Source organism: Sander lucioperca, chromosome 10 (assembly GCF_008315115.2).
Source record: "Sander lucioperca isolate FBNREF2018 chromosome 10, SLUC_FBN_1.2, whole genome shotgun sequence".
In the NCBI taxonomy this organism is placed as follows: Eukaryota; Metazoa; Chordata; class Actinopteri; order Perciformes; family Percidae; genus Sander; species Sander lucioperca.
In genome coordinates this window covers 15704540-15724660 of record NC_050182.1, presented here as the reverse complement: position 1 = coordinate 15724660, position 20121 = coordinate 15704540, and the positions used below count along the sequence as shown (strand labels likewise).

The 20121-nt window shown below is 41.7% G+C and overlaps 1 protein-coding gene and 1 long non-coding RNA gene across 4 annotated transcripts in view; one reads left to right on the top strand and one right to left on the bottom strand.

The window, feature by feature from the left end:
• Positions 1-20121, bottom strand: part of LOC116060715 — a 28846-nt gene that overhangs the window by 5456 nt on the left and 3269 nt on the right. Inside the window, exon 3 of the long non-coding RNA XR_004107562.2 lies at positions 9428-9434. This is a non-coding gene — a long non-coding RNA (uncharacterized LOC116060715). The remainder of the gene's footprint in view (positions 1-9427; positions 9435-20121) is intronic.
• The window catches only part of LOC116060690 (protein argonaute-3), a 43316-nt gene continuing 23473 nt past the window's right edge, over positions 279-20121 (top strand). For 2 of the 3 annotated variants that reach the window (XM_036006792.1, XM_031314418.2), the window contains exons 1-7: positions 280-1100; positions 14009-14180; positions 15399-15519; positions 15831-16039; positions 17034-17170; positions 19684-19818; positions 20006-20093. In XM_036006792.1, the coding sequence (XP_035862685.1) occupies positions 1082-1100; positions 14009-14180; positions 15399-15519; positions 15831-16039; positions 17034-17170; positions 19684-19818; positions 20006-20093 (881 nt within the window). In that variant the 5' untranslated portion in view covers positions 280-1081. Of the gene's footprint in view, positions 1101-14008; positions 14181-15398; positions 15520-15830; positions 16040-17033; positions 17171-19683; positions 19819-20005; positions 20094-20121 lie in introns of all 3 variants that reach the window. The other variant, XM_031314425.2, reaches the window with a different exon arrangement.

The following is a 20121-nucleotide window of genomic DNA, read 5'->3' as shown; positions in this document are numbered from 1 at the left end:
ACTGTATTGTTTGCTTGGATCTTAGCATAAATATATCGATGGGATTTTAGTTTAATCTACACTCAAGTTTGCTCAAATCTCAACAGAAAATAAAATGGAGCTTACACATTTAACGTGACAGCAGAGGAGACTTGCAGTATTAAAACAAATGTAGCTAATAATTCATAGAGTCGGATGTATTAAAAATTGCATCTTTAATCCACTAATGTATTCATAGTATTGTAAACGTAGGGTTAACTTTAGATGAAGGCGGAGTTGATTCTTCTGACGTCTGTTGACACAGAGCCCACCTCTTCCTGTCGGTGTCAGAAAGGCAACTTCACCATATTTAGCTGGCTTGCCGAAGCCCCGCGGAGTTGATCTGTCAACCAGACTGAAAATCTTGACACTTATCGGCGAATGCTGCCCGGTGTTGACAGCTTTATTTTGGCACCGGGATACAAATTACAGAAGACGATGTCAGTGGGATATGGTGCTGGGGAAACGGGGCCGTGACAACGGCTGTTTTTAACGCGATAAAAGTAACGTTAGACGTCGTCTGTGTCTGTCAGAATTCCAACTAACGTTAACGTTATCCAACAGCCGAGCTAGTCAGCTAGCTAATTACTGTAGCTACCCTGACGTTCGCTGTGCAGTAGACACGAATTTATGTCGTTTCTGTTAATGTACATATTTCGGTAGGAATTCATTTGGACTCAGTGACCCCGCTATGATGATATCCTGACAGTTCCTATCTAGCGGGCTAACTTGGCTAACTAGCAGGTTTTCACTGCCATAGTGTTGCGTTGAGCAACCAGTAGCTTTCGCCGTGGCAGTGGATTCCGTTTGGATACGTTGACAGTGCACGAACGTTGGTGTGCGGACACGGGGGCGCCGAAGACCCCCGGCCGGCAAAACGACCGTATCGAAGGGCCCCTGTTGACATTCTGCAGGGAGAGGAGCTAACAGAGAGCAGGGCACTCGGCCATTCGGCGCGGCAGAGGCGGTGCACTGCCGAAGGAGACACCGGATTGAACGGAGGAAGAGTCCCAAACGTTTGACTACTGTGATCCGGGAAGTGATCCGGACAGAGACCTCATGAATGGAAATCGGAACTACAGGTAAATTATTCCGTAACGTCTCTTTACTAGCTAAGTTGTTGACTATTTTACAGTAACGTTACATATGTCCGTGGAAGTTAGTTTTATTTCCCTGTGACTGCTACTGAGCAAAACACTGGGATGATGGAGGATGTTTCAGCTGTGATTGACAGCCATGGGTGAAGCTTTAAGGTTATAAACTGTAACCAGGGAGTCTCTCAGCCTCTACTGTTATTTTGCCAAAACATGAGTCACAATTGAACGAGTGAATAACACTCCCTGTCTTTGAACTCGTTTTTAATGACATAAGATGTACAATTAGTCATTCCCAAAGGGTACTGAGGACTTTCTGTCTCACTCACTGAGACACTGAGATCAGCCAGGTGTGTGGGCTTCATTAAACAGGGGTTGGATGTTGAGCCTGGTATTCCCCTGCATTATCAGGAAGACTCCCCCACACTATTAAGTTATGTCATGGTTTTAGTCGTGCTGGTGCAGAATGAGATGTTGTGTTTAGCTTAAACCACCATGGCTAGTCACCTGAGAACTTGTGACAGTGGGATACTCTTTCCTTTCAAGGCCCCCAGGTCGTCACCCACTGACCCCAGACTCATCCCACAGCACCTACAGTCTGACATTTAACCTGTTCTGCCATGCCCATGTTTTGTACAGTATACAACATTTAGCCAGTGCTGTTAGGCAGTGTTTTCCTAAAGAACATCGACAGGATCCTTGATTGTTTTTGGAACAAATAAGCTACGAAGTTTAGCATATATATTTGTTTTTGCCAACTACGCAACAGCCTGAGTTTAAAAACCACAACACCTTGTTACTGAACATGTTCATCTACAGCAGTAACCTTGTGTTACCTGGTGATACAAAAAAAATGTCAGCCATGGCCAGTAAACTTTTTCTTTCTTGGTCACAGTGGCAGTTAAACAGTCTGAGTGGCCTGGCTTTGTCTCAGCTGTAACGGAAGCTTTCCACTTATGTGACCATAAACTGAATGCCAGGTACTCTTGATCAGCCAGTGACACATGATACAGCAATTGGCTCTGCCACCCCTCCTCCTCACGAGGAGATCCCTCTCTGCTGCCTACTGTCTCATTAGCGTGTCTGCTCCAACTTAGGTAGCATAAGGGAACATGAGGTGTTTTCCTAGTAACCAAGCACCTACAGTGAAGTCAAACAGACTAAAACAGTTATGTGTCTGTGTTTTGGCAGGTGTGTGGTCAGATTGTAGTATACTCTGGACTAGATTAAATTTGGTGTGTTCTCACAGGCAAAAGGACGTTTTCTTTTTGTTTGTTTTTTTAACCAAAAAGCAGCGGCAGCTTTGACTTTGCTCTTTCAAGTGTGAAAAAGATGTCTTAAACAAAATTTTGGCATATCCTTGTTGCCCCTCCCTAGTCTCACATTGCCAGACCTTCCTCCACCGCACAGCGGAGAAGGGTCTGGCTAGTCCACACAGCATTCGGGGATGGGAGAAAAACGTGCTCTGGTTTATTGGCATTTCTTTAAACCAATCACAATCGTCATGGGCGACGCTAAGCGCCTGACGGAGCCTCGATGAAGCTGCAAAATAGCCTTCTGGAAGGAACTTGTTTTGGTGGAACATGTGTACGGTCCGAGGTTGTTTTAGTCGTGCAGCAGAAAACTCAGATTGGACAGATAGTAGGGCTGGGCAATATATCGATATTATATCGATATCGTGATATGAGACTAGATATCGTCTTAGATTTTGGATATTGTAATATCGTAATATGACGTGTTGTCTTTTACTGGTTTTAAAGGCTGCATTACAGTAAAGTGATGTAATTTTCTGAACTTCCCAGACTGTTCTAGCTGTTCTGTTATTTGCCTTTTCCCCACTTAGACATAATGACATTACTGATGATTATTTATCTAAAATCTAAGTGTGAAGATATTTTGTTAAAGCAAAAGCGCCAGCTTTGACTTTGCTTTTCCAAGTGTGAAAAGGATGTCTTAAACTAAATTTTGGCATAGCCTTGTTGGTATTTGCTTGCAGCACAGTATTCTTATGGGATTATTTTTGTATATATTCTGTAGTCTAAGACCATGTAGTTAGAGACCATTAGTGCATTAATACAGTCAGACAGAGGCATGTGTTACTATATAATTTTGTGGCTTGTCCATGCCTTGATGTTGTGTGTTGGTGTTGGTTCATAATCACATATCACTATCCACCACAGGCCAGCCAGTGAGTCCTATGCCTGGGTGAATGATTAAAATGGGGCCCTCGATCAGTCAGTCAGTGGCCCGGAGAGTAGCGTGAGAAAATACAAATTGATTGCACAGCCTACTTAAAAACTGACAGTCACTCTTCTTCCCAGTAGTACTCCGAGCAGCAGCACATGTGGCATTGAAACCACGCTCTGGAGAGCTTAGCACTAGGGATATAATGAGTGCAAATCAAATCCATTGTGATGTGCTAAACCCTGTGGTATGCACAAACAGCTTGTCACTTGATATTGATGTGATGTTACATTATGGCTCAGTTTTTTCTATACAAACAGTGTCTGTACATGTAGGATCACAAACTTTACTTGAACTTTATAACTGGCTCAAGATTCGATCCAGAATCGATTTTTTGATTCAGAAACGATTCTCGTTAAATTTTTTATTTTTAATTAAAAAATCTGAATCGATTTTTGGAATTCTATGAATCGAATTTGAATCGGTAGAGCTTGAATCGCGATTCGACTGTGAATTGATTTTTTTGCACACCCTTACTTTGCAGTCCATTGATGTCTTACTCATGTTCATTCAGCCAGTCTCTCTTCCCATTTCTTTTCCCCCTTCTTTCTCACACTCCTGTGTTTCCCGCTCTTTTTTTGATTCACAGACAGTTGCCCCCCCCCTTCCTTAGTTACTGCTTCTATTTCCCTCTCTGTGCCTCAGTGGGAAACTCTGTCCTCTCTGTCATTCTCCTTGTAGGCTGGTTCTCTGTGGATTTCATGCAGGCAGTGGGGTCGGCTTTGAGGGAGGGCTTATCACTTGATTTGCAGTCTCTCCCCATAATACTCAGTTCATTCAAGAAACCCGTTGACAATAGACAACCCCCCATCCTCAACCCCAGCCAACCATAAGGCTAACTATGGCATATTGTAGGTTTCTATGGAGAATTCAGTTTGCCGTTGCTCTTTAGGCTCATTTTATTAAAGAGAGATTTACCCTTGCCTTTATTGTACTGAAGACAATAACCCTTCCTACTAAACCCTCTTAGACCTCTTTTTCAGATCATATGCTATAATTAAGATCTGGCCAATGTTGGCAATACTATTCTTCCAATTAAAAGTATTAAGGACCAGAATCTACACGGGGCTGCTGAAGTCTCAATGTGAGATCATCAAGTATCCTGGTTCTTTAAGACATTATGATATGTTTTGTAAGTTGTGGTTACTTTTTTTCACAAACAGCGAATGAATGCTGTCAATGATATTCAGTATCATAAGTTGAACGACAAAGGCTGTGTTTCTTAAAGTATTTATTTGTATATATTTCTTAATAAGAGTGTCACTATTTCTGGACTTTCTTGGGCAGGTAAATTAACAGGTTGCTAGATTGTTTAAAAAATTATGTTTTTTTCCTCTTACTGACCTATGTACGTGTTCATATTATGCTCATTTTCAGGTTCACAATTGTATTTAGAGATTATATCAGAATAGGTTTACATGGTTTAATTTTCAAAAAACACCATATTTTTGTTGTACTGCACATTGCTGCAGCTCCTCTTTTCACCCTGTGTGTTGAGCTCTCTGTTTTAGCTACAGAGTGAGGCATCACACTATTCCATCTTTGTTGGGAGTCACACATAAGCAGAAGCTAGGTAAGGACTACTAGCCAGTCAGAAGCAGAGTATGAGGGCGTGCCACACTAGCAGCTAGCAGCGAGCATTATAACGTGTGTTACAAATTGAGGCACGTTCGTCACGGAAGTAAAGGCTGGACTACAATAGAGCTGTTTGGAGCAGTTTGTGAACAGTGTTTTCTGTTGGAGATGGTAAGACCCTGGCTTTTTCACTTTGTAAACCTATTACATGCACATAAAAATATATACAACACAATAAAGGAAAGGGAAAAAGCCAAAAAGCATAATATGAGCACTTTAAATAGAAAGAAAAAGTTTGTTTCAGCTCAGCATTTTCATTGTAGTTTAACACCGTAAATACCAACAAGTACATGCTTCAAATTTGCTGTCCAAAATCCTTTTCTGTATTGCATTTAATTGTATTGTGAATCCTGTGGACCAGTGTGGACTATATCTGTTGCAGACTAAGGGCCCATTCAAACCAGAAAATTTGATTCGCCGCAGGGTTGTGTGGCTGTGGGAGTGTCCCTTAAATGACCCATTTGTGTGACGTCCTGTAGTGTTCTTTAACCCCCCCAATGTAGCACAAATAGACTTTATATTTCACAACTATTGTTTTCTGTCAGATTGTTTATAGATCTCGACATTTCTGACTTCACTTGTATGGAATGCCGTTTTATTCAATATTAAATAAATGAATAAATACGTAAATAAATGAATAAATACATAAATTAATGAATAAATAAATAAATATGCCTTTGAAATACACCATGAAATAAATAAATGAGGCAATACATACATAAATAATTAAATAAATGTAAATATTAATATAAAAATGAATCAATTAGTTAAATATATTCAAAGGTTTTACTTTTAACTATTTCATTGTACTTTTATTTCATAAAACCACATTTATTTCTATCTGTGGACTTTTATTTCCTAATGTCACATTTATTTATTTCCCTCCTATTTATTTCCAGTTCTTATATACAAATCAGGAGGCGTGGCTATCTCTCACATTCAGAACAGAGCCGTGGGCACCACGACCGAGTGCACCACGACCGCAGCAGCGGTGCTCTTTACCCAGTGGTGCTCCGTCAGGTCAGCGGTAGTTGGTGGTCTAGTTACCCCAGAATAGGTGACTGGCTGGGTAAAGAGCACCGCTGCTGTGGTCGTGGTGCACTCGGTCGTGGTGATGTTATTCATTTATTTATGTATTTATTAATTTATTTAATATTGAATAAAATGGCATTCCATACACTTGAAGGCAGCTTCATTTCAGAGAGAAAGAAAAGAGACGAGTGACCGCTGTACTTTGTGCTGGAACTTTTGCAACTGGAACTGACTTTTTGTCAGCCGTTATAGAAACTCCTGGGCAGTTAAATGCTTGCATTTATTTTTTTACCCTCATAGGGTTCTTGTGGCAGCGATAGAGGCAGTTACCGTTTACTCTACTGGACTCTCACACTGCTTCAAAATGGACAAGTCTGATCGCCTGTTACGTGATTGGCTGCCGCAGGGTGATGTCAGGTTGCGTTTCTCCAAAAGTTGAATCTGTCGCAATTTTTTGACACAGGCCTCTGCCTTTTTCCCCCCGGGCCTAAACGCACTCCCCCCATTCAAAATGAATGGTAAGACGGTCTGACGGCCATCTGAGTATATATGAACGCAGCCTAGAGGCAACTCTGGCTCTCTGACACATTTGTCAGAGCGTGGGGCTGACAGGGAGCTCCTACAAGTGGGCTGGGTAGACATAGGGATAAGTCAAGGGATGGAGTGAGTGTGTGGGAGAACGGAGAAAGGAGGAGGAGGAGGAGAAGGGCGAGGGCGGCGGCTTGAGGTTGTGATGTGTCACAGAGATTGGAAGCCAGAGCAGCCAGACCACACTTCTTTTCCACCTCCTCCTGCTTTTCCCCTCCCTGAGATCTGTTTTTTGGGGGAACTTTAAGGGGCTCATTTTAGGGGGAGGTTATGGACAGGAAGAGAGGGACTTGGAAGGGGAAGTCTGTGTGTTTTGTCAGGGGGCTCACTGGAGGACAGACAGAAGTATTCCTGTTCATCAGTGGCAGAGAAAAAAGATTTGGAATATCTCTTCATTAGTCCATACAATGAAATGAGGATTGTTAAAACATAGTTTGATAGCAACTACATTTTTTTCCACATTTAAAGGGACAATCCAAAATGTGTATATAGGCTTATTGAAGAGTTTGAGTTAAATGCTTCTCAGCTGATTGTAATAAAAAATGTAGCCCTGTTTTTACCGCTGTGTTTAGCAGTCAATGTTTTTAACAGCAACAAACATCAAAAATGAAGCTTGAGAAGAAGTTGCTTCCATGCATCGGTAAAGTTGTAGACCTTTTTGTATGTGTTTAAAATAAACGGTCTTGTTAGGACATTAACATAAAGTTGCAATAATCTGAGTTACCTTGAATTACCTTGTTTTGGTTCTAATTTATTTATTAGACAGCATGTAAACTCTGAGTGACATAGCAGTCATCCTGCCCAAGTCAACATAAAAAGTCAACAACCCCTGGCCCCCGTCCACTGCTCCACTGCTCCACTGCTCCACTCAGGCCAGACTAGCAAGACTGTGAGGACAGAAGGCTCCATTTAACCTGCCTGAGTAGAATCTCCTGGTCAGTTTAACAGAGAGGTGTGTGTGTGTGTGTGTCTGTGTGTGTCTGACTTGTCTTTACAGTTGATTCTAAACCCCCACCCACTTCCCTCCTGCTCTCTCTCTGTTGAGTACTCTCCTTTGCTCACTTCATTCTCACACATGCACTCTATCACTCAGCCTTAGTTTCATCCTGAGGGGGACATTTTTGCACGTTGTTGTGACTGACTGGCCCTCGTCAGCCTGTCAGTATGTGGCTGCCTGCTGGTGTTTACCTGTGGCAGAGAGTGGCATTGACTCCCACAGGTGCCAGATGAAACCCTCTTGAGGTTGATGAGGCGAACAGGAGGGAGGAGTCTGACAGTGTGTGACGTGCATCAGTCCTTCTTGCCCGCTGTCAGTCTTTCTGTGTACGTCTGTGCATGTGTACGTGTTTCTAGGTCCTGCCTGCTGTGACTGACGCCATTGTGCCTCGCCACTGAGCACTCGCCCTGTTTCTACAGTTCAGGCCTCTCTGGATTAGAAACACAACAGCTGTATTGTGTGTGCATGCGTGTGTTGGTGCGTGGGCCTGTGTGTATGTGTGGACATGTGCAGTCGTTAGCAGCGTGGACGTTTTTGTACTGGGGGCAGGGGGTTGTGGCTGAGGGCGTTTGCCGGCACTGGATGTCAGCCTAGTTTCTTACTATGCAGTTTGACTGGCTCTCAGCCCACTGTGTACAGTGTGACTGTGTTGTGTTGCAAAGCTGCAGAGTGGAACAAGCTGAGATGTTTCTGCAAAACATTCATATGGTAAGAAAGGCATCACAGCTATTGGTGTGCTATATAATATTAATTTGATTTATTTATTCCATGTGCACTATTGTGGTGTAACACTGGCCTCACTTGCTAAATGGTATCACTCAGCTTTGTTTACAATTTAATTAAACTAAACTAACTAAATTCAACCCTTGTGCTCGCCACACATTTTCCATTGGTACAAAGAAACCACTAACACAATTTATTTAATGTTACTGGCTGTGCATACCATAGATTTGCATGTGAATTTTGATGTATCTGGTTTCGAGAAGAGAATTAGACTTTTCAAACTTATTTGGTGTTAGTGTTAAATGCACAATTATACCAGAACTGCACTTGGATCAATTTGAACAAATTCAGAAACATTCTGAGCTGCCAGAAAGGGTTGCAACAGTACCGAAAAAGCATTTCTAAACTTAATTACAAGTAGTATGTTTTGTAGTGTGTATGTTAGAAGTTTGTAGTTTGCTTAAGTTGTAAAAGGTGTCAGCAACTCTTCACCTAGCCAGCTGACTTGTGTACAACAGATCCGCCGACAAAAAGTGACGAAATATGTCCAAAAGTAGGGTGGCCAGCCAGCTAAACGTACAAGCGACACACAAAATCATCCCAGTGCACAAGTGGCAAACTGAAGCTGTGTGTCAGCAAAAGATTGGCAAAACTATGAGTGTTTGGAGCATATTGGGCATGCTGTGGACAGCGGGAAGGTGAGTTATGTTGCAGGACTTGTGGGAGTAGTTTGAGAAGTTTCTTTGGATGTTTTGATACTGTATTTCTGCCATGAAACTATGTTACTATTGGAGTACAGTGTGTGTGACATACATTCAATCTGTTCTTTAAAAGAGGGCCACCTTTTAAGCCCCCAGGGTTTAAGCATATTGAAACAGATCTTAGTCGGCACTTCCCTATAAAGTTTATAGAATATTGGCAACATTAAAAAAATGTATTTTATCAATATCTGCGTTTTATTAAAAAAGAACTATAGTTTATATCTATATCTTAAAATGCTGTTGCATATCTTCATAAAACAGCAGCTTGTATAATGATAAGCCAGCACCAGATGTAGGTTACAGAATGAATGGTTTGCTGCACAATGAAGGGTAACAAGGACACTTAAGCTACTCTTTCAGCAGGATGCAATAAGCCAAAGGCTTGAGAGGCAATTTCCATCCACACCACGAATTGTTGCAATTTTACTAAAATACACTAATGAAGTTAATATGGGGGAGTAGGGTTTGCCCTCCTTTGTCGTCTCTCACCCTGTGCATGTACAGGCTCAGGAAATGAGAAACATACTGATAGACAGGGAGAGGATTACATCTACTTTCTTCTGTTTGTTAAAGCATGTTCTTCCTGTAATTATCTGAAAGTGCACACACACTTAAACTCAATAAGGGGAGTTTTCCTTGAACCCTTACAATCACTCTGTAAAGAATCAAGCTAGGGCTGAAACAATTCCCCGAGTAACTTGAATAATTCGATTACTAAAAATCCTCGATGCAAAATGTTTTGCCTCGAAGCTTTGTTTAATTAACGTTACCAACGTTGTATGGCTCACGGTGTTTCTGCACGGAGGATTATTACTGTCGCACACCGGGCTGACGCTGCTGGCGACACATGCCATGAAGACTGACGGCAGTGTAAATAGTGCGGGGCTAAGAGAAGAGCCAGGCTGGAGAACGACAGAAAGTGTCAAAAGTTTGGAATCAGTTCAAACGTAATTAGAACAAAAACTCTGTACTGTGTTTACTGCAAAACCAAACTAGTTTACCACAATAATAGCATAACGTCAATGCTTCAGCATCTCAACAGAAAACATTGAGTCTAACTTAATCATCCATTCCACGAAGCGGACCCGACAAAAGTAAATCACAGTCATATGGACGATGAAACTACACCAACCACAACAACTACCAAGAACAAAGACAAGAAAATACGCAGTGGTGACCACAATTTGACATTGTAATCAAATATATAAATGAAAATAGGCTGAGTATAACTTATACTGTATATACTTATAGGCCTATATACACATCAGTCTCAGGTTGAATTTTTTTAATGTATGCCTTAGTTTGAGGTTATTATTGCATATCAGAATATATTTTCTTTAAAAACAATGTAATATGGCACTTAAATGCACTTGATGTTTAGTTTTTTGAGAGATGATATTGTAAGCAATGTAGGCAATAAAAATGTTGCTTTTTCTGAAAATTAAACCAAACTATTGTATATTATTGCTCTTCAATAAAACAAAAGTATTTCTTATCTGATTACTTGATTAATCGATGGAATAATCGGTAGAATACTCTATTACTAAAATAATCGATAGCAGCCCTAAATCAAGCAGCTTTTGGTGTGTGATTTATGGTTTTGAGTTTTCACTATTTGTCATACAAGTATACCACGTCACCTACCAACAGCTATTCTGTGTTTTGCCTTGCAGAATTTGGAAACGTGTTACTGTAAACTCATGCAATCATCTTTGTTTTGGGGTTGTACATCTTCCCACACACTGAACAAACCCAGAGAATGTTCATTTTGACTGTCATGGTCACAACATTGCTTACAGTACATGTCTCAAACATTTATTTTTCAGTAATTACTACATGAGTTGCCTTTGAATCCCTTTTATTGTCTATTGGACAGTCCTACTCAAATCTATAGAAGCTTAAAGGCCTGGACACACAGAGCCGATAATTGGCCGTTGGACAGTCTGGTGAGGTCAGTGACTCGAGTCTGTTCGGTGTGTTCCGTGCCATCGTCCGTCCGAGGGGCTGTCGGCCTTCATTTTGGCCGATTTGACACGTATAATCGGCGGGGCGGGCACTGCCGGCAGTCGGACTCAAATGATCCATCTGATTGGTAGAGTGCTAACCTGGAAACGGGGAGCGGAATGAGCGTGACTAGAGTTTCTCAAAATCTGACGAAAATCTTTTAAACTGACCTTTGTCGATCTGAAATGAAGACAGATTCAGCAACTGCATGGCCTATTTCTCGCTTAAAATGTTTTCAGAAACACGTTTCGGTGAACTATTTTAGTACAATATGAGATCGTATTCTGAACAAGCCGCCATGACAGTCTGGCTTTGACTTTCCGGAGAAACCAGACCCACGTGACGCGTTCGTCCAATCAGCTGCCGGTTTTCATTTTTGGGTGACAATACAGATTAGCGCCGCCTGCTGTTATGGAGACGTATTACATCTCGTCGCTTTGGTGTGTTCCGAGGCACTTTTTTCACCAACTCGGGGACACTGATCAGTCCAACTGCCTTTTCTGCCGAGGGTCGGCCGTGTGATCTGTGTGTCTGCAGCTTTAGACTGAAGTACTCTGCTCTTAGTGCTCTCCGTCCTCTCTCATCCGTTCCTGACAGTTAAACCTTCCTCTTTGACCCCTTCGCTCCTGCCTGTTGACAAACCTGTTTGTTATGTCTGTTTGTGGAGGGAACAGAAACGCACAGTTTCTAAGAGGGTCATATAAGAGGGAGGTACCTGATGTGTTGCTGAATGATCAGGATCAGATTGGCTATTCAGAAAATGCTGCAGAACACATCTGTGTGACATGCCTGGTTGATTGATGGGTCATATCGCAGCATGTTGCCTGCCATGTGCGTGACATTGTAAGGTCCCATTTGTGTTCACAGGTTAGTCTGTGCAATAGGTTAGTTAGTCTGTGTCAAGGGTTGGTCTGTGCATTCAGGCCCTTTTTTGTGGAGGTTTAGCCTCGGAGGAAATAATTGTCAGGAATAATGTGTTTGTGTGAACTGTGAATGTGGGAGTTTATAGCAGTTTGTATCTGTTGTTTTGAAAAAACCATCAGGGTGTAATATAGGAAAAATAGACCAGTTCTATCAGTGGTCTGTGCAGTAGTGTAGCTAGACATTTCTGTATGTCTCTGTGTGTGGGTTTCATACGGAAACTAAACCATCTGGCTGCGTGTTTTAGTGTGCGTGTGTGCGCAAGTAGGTGGAATGCCTCTCGCTGTAAGACCCTGTCATTGCTACTGTAGTTCATTCACTCCTGAACCCAGAAGCATGGACTCAAGGATGCTCCACTGTGTGTTGCTCTGCCCGTGGTGGCTCTGTGACTCATGCTGAATGGAAACCAGTACTGAGAGGCAGATGAAAGCCGGAAAACACCAACCCTACTCTCTAATCCTGCCACTCCCTGCTAGCGACTTCACCAGGACCATCAGAAAAAAGTGCTGTCAGTAACAGAAAGAAGTGGACTTTCTTGAAGTTTGTATCAAGGGCTTCTTGAGTGAGCTCTGGGGCACTGAATTAGGACGGATCACAATCCTGGGTAGACGTTTATTTCTGTAGCCTTAATGAAGATTTCCCAGAATATCTTCTGTCTTTTTGTCACTGTGTGTGTGTGTGTGTGTGTGTGTGTGTGTGTGTGTGTGTGTGTGTGAAATTAGGCTTACCTCACAAGTTTCACTGAGGGCCCCATTGAAATTACCATTACAAAAGTTTGTGTGCATTTAGTTTTCTGTGAGAGGGACAGCCGTGGCGTGAATTCTAGACTTTTCTCTTTTTTTTTTTTTTCTCGCATCATTTTATCCCTGCAGGCGATTTCAAACACAAGGCCTTACCCTCCATCAACTCTGTTGGCCTCCACTCCACAGCCCACCAGAGGAGAAACTGAAAAAAGAGAGCAGGGCACAAAGTACACACTTCCAGAGTCTGACTGTAAACAAACAGGGTTGCTCATGTTGTCTGCTGCTACCTCACATAAGGTTTCTGTTCTGATGTGGGAAGGTTTTTATTTATGAACTTCCCCTCAGCAGGGCCCTCAGCCCCAACCATCACCTACACATGTGAGCCTATGAGTCAATTGGGTGATGAATCACCCTCAACCATGACTCTCGTTTATCAATGACACATTTGGGGTTGTTTTTTAGTAGAGACTAGAAAGTGCGAGGCCTACGGCTGTAGAGATGGAAGGAGACAGTTGAAAAACACGGGGGTTGGAGGGGGGCATTTAACTAAACTAACACTTGCGAGTCTCATCTGAATTTTTGTGTAAAGATTGCGTTTGCGTAACAATTGCAAAACGTACAATAACGTCCTCCAAACATTGTATTGGCACATCAGCAAAGCCATTTGTTTTGTAAAGTGTGATGTGGAAGGCAAGCCTCAGCAGACCCAAAAATAGCACTGACATGAGTGTGGCACATTAAGGCGAACAGAACTCATTGTTTCTGGATCAAAGTGACTCATGTCTAAGACATCTCATGGACTTTGTGTGAGTGTATGTATGTGCAATGGTACTACTTTTTATTTTTAGAACAATTTTGAGAACTGTGTATAAACAAATAACATATGCATATTGTTTGGGCAAAGATACCTCAAATTTGGGTATTAAATTGTTGTTACAAAGTTATCAACTAAGATATATTATAACACATCAGTAAATAAACTGTAATCACTGGGAATGAAAAATGTATATAAAATTTGAGTTTAAAAAGAAATGTATATTAAATATACGAACTGATAGAGACATTTACAGATTCTGTGATAAGCAAACATCTGTCAATGTCGGTATGATGTATTTGCTGAGCTTGATATATTATGTTTAATATAACATAACCAACTCACTGTGTGCATAGATTTAGCACATTCTCACCCTGAATGACCTGAAACAGAGTTTTCTTTTCAATTCTTCTCCCCTCATGTCCTCCTCTCAGGAGCCGTTGGGGCCCAGTCCCTGTTCGCCATGCCTCGGCGGCCTGGCTATGGCACCATGGGGAAGCCCATCAAGCTGCTGGCCAACTGCTTCCAGGTGGAGATCCCCAAGATGGATGTCTACCTCTACGAGGTGGACATCAAGCCTGACAAGTGCCCTCGGCGAGTCAACAGGTAGGCTGTAGACCGTCTGAATAGTATCTTTAAAACTTCTCCTACACCTTTCTCAGATAGAGCATTTACATCTAGAAATAGGCATGTAACTGATATCCAATATGGAGCATGCTGCAGTCAGTGAATACACAGGGTTGTGCTTGCCAAAATTAAAATGGTTATTGATGGACATATTACATATGGTTTGGATTGAATCTGGGACCTTTGATTCAGAGGTGGTCTCCCTAATGATATGTTTGATAATTGTTTTGACAATTTCAAAAGTGGAGTCTTAACCCTTGTGTTGACTTTGGGTCACATTGACACATTTTAAATTTTTGTTTTATATCAGAAAATATGGGATGTAGAAATAAGCGCTGAAAATGTGTAGAAGAAGCTGGTCCCAGGCCAACAATAGCACACTGAAACCACTTGAATCACTATACAAACAAGCCATAAAAACTTTAGATTAAAAAAAAACTAAGCATTTCCATCACTGCTTAATTGAAGAAGTACCAGCTTTTAAGCTGGGAAGACCTAATGAAATATGTAAACTTATGTTTGGTGTATAAAGTCACTCACAACCTAGCTCTACCGCCACTTGTTGCCTATATCAACAGAAGATCAGATACTGCTCAAGTCACAAGGGGATCCTCAAGAGGAGACTGTGTTATTCCGCTGCGGAAAAGTTCTTTTAGTCAGTCAGCCTGGTCCATCAGAGGGTCAAGAGAGTGGAACTCAATCCCAGTTAAACACATATATGTCTTTTACTAAGCAGCTAAAACACTGGATGGTCAATACATATACATGTCAGCACTAACACTATTTATTATTATGTTAGTTTGAGTCAACATATATGAATTTTACTTATTGTTTCTCCCTAGTTTAATACTGCTTTTATTGTTCTTAATGGTTGTGTCTGTTCTAATTTATATTTTTTTCACTTTATACCCTGTTGTTTTGCCTTGTTGTATTTCTTTCTGTTTTTGTGTTGTGTCTTGTTTTATGCTAAGTTGTGTGTTGTACTTTGTTTTGTTGTTTTCTGTCTCTGTGATGCTTTATGCTAAGTTTTGTTTTCAAGAAGTGTTTTTTTCAAGGTTGAAGGGAAGACAACACAAGGGTTAAACATCAGCATTTTGATACCTACAGTATAACTGAAACTGTGTGTGTGTGTGTGTGTGTGTGTGTGTGTGTGTGTGTGTGTGTGTGTGTGTGTGTGTGTGTGTGTGTGTTTTGTAGGGAGGTGGTTGACTCAATGGTACAGCACTTTAAGGTGACAATCTTTGGGGATCGCAGGCCCGTCTATGATGGAAAGAGGAGCCTGTACACAGCCAACCCACTGCCTGTGGCACCCGCAGGGGTGAGCTGAAAAAAAAACAAACAAACACACTCCAACACACAGACATAAAAACACACAAACATGTCTCTTCTGCACAACCTGAAACTAAACTGTATGTGATTATCCAGTGCACATACAGACACAATCTCAACAGCTCGCCATAACCTGAACCAAAACATACCTGCAGTATATTACACATGACATGCCCATGCATAGACACATTCAAACACACAACACAAATACACAAAATCTTAAGAACCACCACTTTAAACCTACTTTCACTAAATAGACTCTGCCTTGATATCTAAACTTGCCCCCCCCCCCCTTTTTAGGTGGACCTGGATGTTACTCTACCAGGGGAGGGAGGGAAAGATCGCCCCTTCAAAGTTTCCATCAAGTTTGTGTCTCTGGTCAGCTGGCACATGCTCCACGAGGTGCTGACTGGCCGCAGCATGCCTGAGCCCCTGGAGCTGGACAAGCCCATCAGCACCAACCCTGTGCACGCTGTGGATGTGGTGCTGCGACACCTGCCCTCCATGAAGTGAGCTGCTGATGTTTTTATTTGGCCTGTTTTTGTCAGGTTTAGACTTATTGGTTCACTCTTTTAATGACAGCTGGAGGCCTAAATAGACCATGTATTGTTGTTATTATTAGATAATTGGGAGATAATGTATAAAATTAAATAAATAAAGTATTATCTTTTAAAAGTCCTTAACAGCAGATACAGTCAGGAAACAGTCTTCCCTAATCTCACCACCTTCACTTTCAGTCAGCAAACAGGTCAAAAGATAGAGAACACATTGTAAAAAATGATCCCACTGATACTCTTAGTATATACTATATATTTGTTTTGTCATAGTGGCAGCAATATCAGCACTCTGGTCTCAACGGAAATCAAACACAGCTTCTATGGGCTCCCACGAAGCGCCATACTTGACCTCATACCATCTGCCACTCGATATCACTTTCCCAAGCCCCAGCAGGAGCACAGTCGAACACAATATCACCAGTGTCTTAATGAAAATCTTTTTCAAGGCATTATTAAAAAAGTGGTTCCATAGACGCCTTTCATTTAGCCCTATTCGCAGTCTCCAGGGGCCCTTTATTGCAATGTCATCATGACACATTGTCAGTCCAGGATTCACCTACAAAAACGTAGCCCTTTACGATTATTAATGCGTCTGCTGGGCAGAGAAATAAGAGGTGGATGGGTCCAGGCAGTGTCACCACCTCTCATTTCACTGATGTAGTTTCAGGCCGTATTGAGGAGCAGCTGAACGTGACACTGTTTAAACACACATTGACCTACATTCACAATTCAGGATGTTTGAACTAATCTTCCATTTCCTCTCTGTCTCCTTTCCTCCGCCCTTTCCTACTCACCCCATGTTCTCCTGCTTTTGATCTTGTCCTTTTTTTCCACAACCTTTTTTTTTTTTTTTTTTTTTTTTTTTTTCTGTCTTAACCTCCCCATTATCTTTCATTCCTTCAATCTCTTTGCTCTTTTCTTATAATTGCTACTTTTCTCCATCTAGGTACACTCCGGTGGGTCGATCCTTCTTCTCTGCTCCAGAGGGCTACGACCATCCCCTGGGAGGTGGGAGGGAGGTTTGGTTCGGTTTCCATCAGTCCGTGCGCCCTGCCATGTGGAAGATGATGCTTAACATTGATGGTGAGAACCAAATTCCACCTAGACTTAATTTTGCTTTGATGGCACCTTAGGGCTTCAAGATGGCCTCACAGCTACAATAATGTAAATAGAAGAGCTGGTGTTAATGCCTATTACCTCAGACACAGTAGGAACTATGTTTGCTAATATAGCTGTTCATATTTCAAAATATTGAAATATGTACAAGATTCACAACATTTTCTTTGTAATTCAATCTGTGTTTAAAAAACGTCTTCTCTTGTACAGTAACACATACATTGTTTTCCCTGCTCCCCTTTCACAGCTGGGGAAATGAGGTTTTAATAATTAAACAGATAGATTAGAGTGACATGGAGCCTCCATGATACAGGGTATTTTTAGAGATTTGTGCACGATCGATTTACTTTCAGTGATGTTATGTTTGAGGAAATTTAATAGCTGTATTTAACATAAATCTAATGTGACGATATCACATTCATTAGAACGTTATTTCACTGGAGCTGAATGAGGTCTGCAGAACACTCAAGCTTTTTCATCAATGGGGGAGGCTGAAGTGCTGAGCCGGGGAACCCACACATTTTTTCATGAAGCAGCACACCTTCTATGGGCTCAGTGTGAAACTACCACATAGATTTGCTTTTTATTCTGGTTAGTTTTTCTTCAAATCAAAACTGTGCTTGCTGCTTGCATTACTTGTCAAGGCTGTTGAATAAGTTAAACCTGACATGGTTGGCATTCATCCTTCGTCTTCATCGTCACGACACGTCATTTAGCTGTCGACCAATTTGTCAGAACGGAGCCAATTCTGCTGGATGAGAAGCATTCTTTTGAAGGAAAAGTTCAAGATGTAGTTTGGTAATTAGTTTTAGCACTGGGCTAGTGTCAGTAGAAGAACTTTGTTTGATGACGTGGACTAGTGAGCTACAATTTCAATCTGTTTAATGAATTGTGGAAAATAAGGGGCAGAAAGGGTGAAGGGAGAATGTGTTTTGCCATATGCACACTGCAGGAGGTTGTTGGAAGACCAAGTCTCTGCTGATGAGAGAGAAAGTATGTGTGTGTGTGTGTGTTAGAGGAACTTGGAGGGAGGTAGGTTTTTGGTTGGATGGGAACTGACTAGTCGGTTGCTGTGGAGACAGAGGGCAGTGTGTGTGTGTGTGGACATTAGTGAGACTGGTGGGTGTTGCCTGGGTCAGGAGGGTAGCTGTGTGGAGCATTTCCTTGAGACAGCTTTTGTTTTGCTCCAAGTCTTTGAAGCCTCTGTCTCTATTTGAATTTTTCCCTCTCTGATTCTCTCTTTGTCTCATTTTCCCGCCCTGTCATCCTTCGAAATCCATTGGTCGGCTCAAGTTTCTTGTCTGCTCTCCAGCAGCAAACTAGAACTCCCAGGTGTTTGCAAAGCATTTGTTTTTTTTAACTCTTCTGTATGGCATTTTGTACTGGCAAGGCAAATACATGCAACAAAGCGCATGTACCAAATCATTGTAATTACAGAGAAATGAGACGTTGCGATTTCACATCTGCAAGAATGACTCATAAACACTTCCAAACGCACAGAAATGAAATTACGATGCATGGAGAGGCCAATTAGGAGTGATGTCACTTCCTGTCAGTGGTGAAAGGCTGAAGGGTGCAAACCAGAGGTGCACTTGTAAGAGTGTGTATATGTGCAATTATCTGCCTCATGGATGTGCGCTAGCAGTGCTTTCATAAAACACACCGTCAGAGAGGGATTGTTTACATCACAACAGCTGAGCCAGATTATTCGTCAACAACATTGACACAACACTCTCTTCATCTCTCTCTGCCCATTTTTGGATCTCTTTTGGTCTTGCTTTGTAATACCTTTTTTTCCCCCCCTAGATTTGACTTTCTCTCTGATGTTGTATGTCTTGCTCTGCCATCTCACCTACAGTATATTCTATTTCCATTTATTGAGAGAAAGTATTGTATCAGAATAAAGGGAACCTGCCTACTTTTGACAACGGGAGAATCTCCACACAGACTTTGTGCTGCATGAACTGCGCTTCCTGTGTTCATGCTACATTTATTTAACACGGTGGCCTGATTACACAAAGATTATGTGATCAGCCTCTAAAAGAGCTACATAATAATTGCACATTCAAGAAGACATATTCTATCCCTGTGTTACAACTTATCTAGTATTCATGCATTGCTTTTGTTACTTGTAGCTGTGCAGTCTTTGTTGTGGGAAAATGTCAAAGTACATACTGTTTTGAACATATGGGCTTCTAAAGGAGTTATAAACTTGTGAAAAGTGTTACTGCAGTTGTTAGGATAGCTTTTAATTTCCCTTAAAAAGCCTTACAAAGTGCCTATTATCCTACATTGTCAGAAGTAGTTTTACTGCATAAAAGTTTTACATTTCTTTTCAGACAGACACTCAATATGATGATGTTTATTGGTATAACACTGTTGAATTTTTAGAATCAAGTTGTTGTCATTCCGTGTAGTGTTATAGTACATTATGGGTTTTGTTTGTCTTGAATGACTCTTGTCCTTGCTTTATCTTGCAGTGTCTGCCACTGCCTTCTACAAGGCCCAGCCAGTCATCCAGTTCATGTGTGAAGTGCTCGACATCCACAACATAGACGAGCAGCCTCGCCCTCTCACAGACTCGCACCGGGTCAAGTTCACCAAAGAAATCAAAGGTGATTACGGGAGTCTAAAGTGCGCCTGCATGTGAGAAAAGAGCTCAATCAAATAAATAAAAGTGCATTACGTGTGTGTGGAGAGATAGAGAGAGAGTTTGAGCAGAAACATGGAGTGCACATGCCGCAGCCGTTCACACACAGACATATTCTTAATGCTTCTCCAACACTTTCTGTTATTCACCAGGTTTGAAGGTAGAGGTGACGCACTGTGGAACCATGCGGAGGAAGTACCGCGTCTGCAACGTGACCCGTCGGCCTGCCAGCCATCAAACGTGAGTCAGCCTCCGGGCGGGGAGGGGA